The 3,908-nt window shown below is 38.1% G+C and overlaps 1 protein-coding gene across 1 annotated transcript in view; it reads right to left on the minus strand.

Annotated features, from left to right (window-relative positions):
- Window positions 1-229: 229 nt before the first annotated feature.
- The window catches only part of LOC106523022 (membrane-associated guanylate kinase, WW and PDZ domain-containing protein 1), a gene marked incomplete at its 3' end in the record, with an annotated part of 74,865 nt that continues 71,186 nt past the window's right edge, over window positions 230-3,908 (minus strand). Inside the window, 1 exon segment of the mRNA XM_014016308.1 lies at window positions 230-349. Within this exon segment, the coding sequence (XP_013871762.1) occupies window positions 230-349 (120 nt within the window).

The raw sequence follows: 3,908 nt of genomic DNA on the forward strand, positions 1-3,908 counted from the left end.
TGCCCTAATCAGAGTGAGCGGGGTAGACCTGCTGTCTCCTTAATGCATCTCCTCTCATCACGCACAGTTTAATCAGAATCAACTGAGCGCGTGGCCTTACAGCCTGCCTGCATGTAGGAAGAAAACCAACACAACACGATGGCGGCTGTGCTCAACGTGTCTGTGGAGAATGAGGACACCTGGGCTGCCATGTGTCACATCAAGTGCCAGCTGTGATCATCGTCCTCACCTTCATACGTTCCTATTTCCAGTAGCGTGCCACTCTCCTCGAGTTGTAGGAAGTCCTCCACAGACAGGAAGTTGTAATCCACCCCTGGGACCTCTCCGTCTCGAGGGGAGCGGGTTGTACCTGTGCAAAGAAAAAACAAAAAAAGCACAGATTACGTAGCTGAAAACCTCATGTTGAGTTATGATTTCGCATTTGGAGGAGAAAAACACGCTCACTATGTTTTTCTCAAACCTACAACATTAACGGCCTGTCATTACAGCTAAAATGATGCCTCCATCCTAAGATTCATTTTGTTTTTTGATGATGATGATGATGATGATGAGCCACCAGCAGGGTTTCTGAATTGAAGAGGCTGTGATTGTAATTCAGCACCATCATTGGGAGCTCACTATCTGTTGAGAGGCTGCAAATATTATGTCAAGAAATTAAATCACGGCTCGCATCTTGAGCAGTCAATCTGTCTCATGGGAAACCGCCGCCTGCCAAGTCAGAGGAGAAAACAAAGGTCACCTTTTGCAGGAAACTACTACTGATACCGTTTTCTTGTGGAAAATCCTAAAATAAAACAGTAATTGTATTGCTTAAGCTATTTTGGATTGTGGCTGCATTGCTCAGCAACTACAGGTACTGAACGGCACTGTTTGGTTTTATTGTTCTGTAATAATGGATTTTCAAAATAAGACTGTATAAACTGTATAATTTAGTCTCATTCTTTTGTGTAGTAAAACCAATGAGCCTGTTTGTTTGCCATATTCTAAAAGACCTACAAGTTAGGAATTTGAGCCTAAATCTACTATAGAGAATCTTATTCTCTTTAAGTTTTTTCTGTCATCAATATTTTCTTTGTGGTCCAAACACTCTTCCACCAATCCCCACTCAGGGTTAATAAATCAGACTTTGTTGTTCTAATTTGTAGTGAGAACAATTTGCAGGAGGAACCTATCACCAGAAAAAGAGGAAAGGGCTACTGTATTTGGGACTTTACATAAAAAGATGATATAACAGATACAGTAGTTTGTAAGAGTTTGAAGCCACCCGTGCCCAGAACAAGTGTTTACTTTTATACACACTTACACGTGAGTATAACAACTTTTAAAGGGGACATAGACCAAATCCACTTTTTTAGCTCTTAAATATGGGAGTCTCTAGGAGTGCTGTGTAGATATCTTTCTGTTTTATTTGGGTCATATTTTTTCAATCCGTTAATATGTTTTTTGAACTTGAGTGTTACACTATTTGCTGTGGAACTACTAAACAAGGTCATGCAATTCTGGCCAACCAATTCCACAAATCTGCAGTTCCGCAGGTTTGTCGTCTTCATTTTCCTCTGGCTCTGGGTCAGACTCTGGCTCCAACATGTAAGGATGGATGGACGAGTTTTCCCTTGTTGACATCGTTTAATCAGTTTGTAAATAAAAAAGTTTCTGTGCTGTGAGATCATCGTATCTCTGCTATCAAACCACAGTGTAGCAGTGGTGGCATGTAACCAAGTACAAGTACTTTGTTGCTGTACTTAAGTACATTTTTCATGTACCTGTACTTTACTTAAGTAGATTTCATCATGRRTACTTTTGACTTTTACTCCACTACATTTTACATTAAGTATCTGTACTTTCTACTCCACTACATTTCTGTAATGCGTTGAATTACAAATTACATTCATATCACGTCGCATTGCTTTTTTTTTTTTGTTTGAAAGTAATCAGTGGCGAGAGGGGAATTTCTCTAATTGGTCCATTGAAGCAGTGCAAAGCAGGAAAGTACCATTAGACCCTCCTTCAAAAAGAAAAAAAAAAGCGGAGCGATTCTGCATCACCTGGAGCAGCAGCAGCAGCAGCAGCATCAGCAGCAGGCCCACAATGGATTCCACAAAGGAGGAAATGTGCCACTCATGGCCTTATTTATTCAAGTTAACTGGTTCAAAAAACGACTTGATGAGATTTGACAAAGGACGATGGTGGCAAATTTACAGCTTCTGTAGCTGTTGTCACAATCTGTGATGATGCACAGAATCACACCAAGTGTGAACAGTGTCACAGAGGATCAACACAAACTGCAGCATTGTTTACTAAAATCACACACCATTGATGTATTTAAAATATACATAGACACACTTCATAATATTGTAGACCATTAGGGAATACATTAAGCAAGTACTTTAACTTTTAATACTCTAAGTACTTTTAAAAGCAAGTACTTACTTACTTTTACTCAAGTAAAAATGTTGATGTGGTACTTTTAATTTTACTAGAGTACATTTTTGTCTGTTTATTTGTACTTTTACTTCAGTACAGTGTTTGAGTACTTTCTCCACCACTGCAGTGTAGTGAGGCGGGGTATGAAAAGACTAATTTCATTTAAAGAGCCCGCTCCAACATAAGTTGCTCTCACATGTCTGAACAGGGGTGAAAGAGGGGCCTGGAGCTATGAAGTATTCAGACCAAAGCATTGCAGTTTCACTTCATATAGACCACAACTGAATAATTTTAAGAATTTGAGACTGAAGCTCATACAGCAGTGCAAACCATGGCAGACCATGTTCAGTTGGATTATACAGGTTCTCAACAGATTACAACACAAAGAAAAAAAATATGTTTATTTCCCTACAATAACAAGGTTTGACATCTCTGTTATATTGCAGGGTTGGGGAAATGGGGAGGTATTTCAGAAGGAAAGGTCACATCAAAATCTGCACAAACTAATTCTGAAAAAAATCATATTATTGCTTTTTAATAAATAATCTATTTTAAAATTAAAAAGGTTGAGTTAGGTCCTCTGGATAGGTTCTTCTGTGTTTAAATGTTCCATCTCTTCTCCAAGAGAAGTGTTTGTTTCTATGAAGAAGAACTTGTCCAGAGGACCTGACACATTTTTGTTTTCTACATGGATTATTGTGATGCACCGGGACAATCTATTTTAAGGCTTGTTCTTTTCAAAGCTCTAAATGATCCCATCCACGAGGCACAAAGGGTCAGTGATGAGCATTACAATTATGTTAACAGCATACGATAGACTTTACAGTCATCACATCTTGTCCCAACTAAAGACCAATATGTTTGAACACAAACATCAACACAACTGAAGGAATATATGCTGCAGCCATTATACGTCTATGTTGCCGATTAACATGGTCTTTGGGCACATCATTTCACCGGCAAAACATTCAACATGGCTGCCTCTTGTAGGATTTGAAGTGTAACATGTGAAAAGGCTCATAAATCAAAGACTACTGGTCTTGATAGATTCTTCTCACATGTTCAAAAATAGTAAGTGGACCCTGGTCATTAAAATGTGAACAAAATAGATTTTCCTGTTATTTCTATGAACCTCTTTCTATAGTCTTGAAATATTGTAAATTGTATAGTAGTAATGGACATTATGGTTCATCAAAACCACATTGGTCCTGAATTTCAGATGTCTTTATAAATTAAAGCTGACATTTTGGTGTTTTTCTTTTTACTTTGTGTAAGTATCAAAAAAAAAACTACACATTCCATATTTAACTTTTTTTTTCTTTTCAAGCTGTTTATAAAGTCCATACGCATTATCTGGGGACTTTTTGCTACAAAGTGGGTGTGACCCCAGAGTGAGACATCAGTGATGATGTCAGATGCACAGTCACTATTCACTCAGCTGTGTAAAGAACCTCCAAATCAATGTGGAACATATATATATATAT

The sequence above is a fragment of the Austrofundulus limnaeus genome, unplaced genomic scaffold (assembly GCF_001266775.1).
Source record: "Austrofundulus limnaeus strain Quisiro unplaced genomic scaffold, Austrofundulus_limnaeus-1.0 Scaffold3, whole genome shotgun sequence".
Classification (NCBI taxonomy): Eukaryota; Metazoa; Chordata; class Actinopteri; order Cyprinodontiformes; family Rivulidae; genus Austrofundulus; species Austrofundulus limnaeus.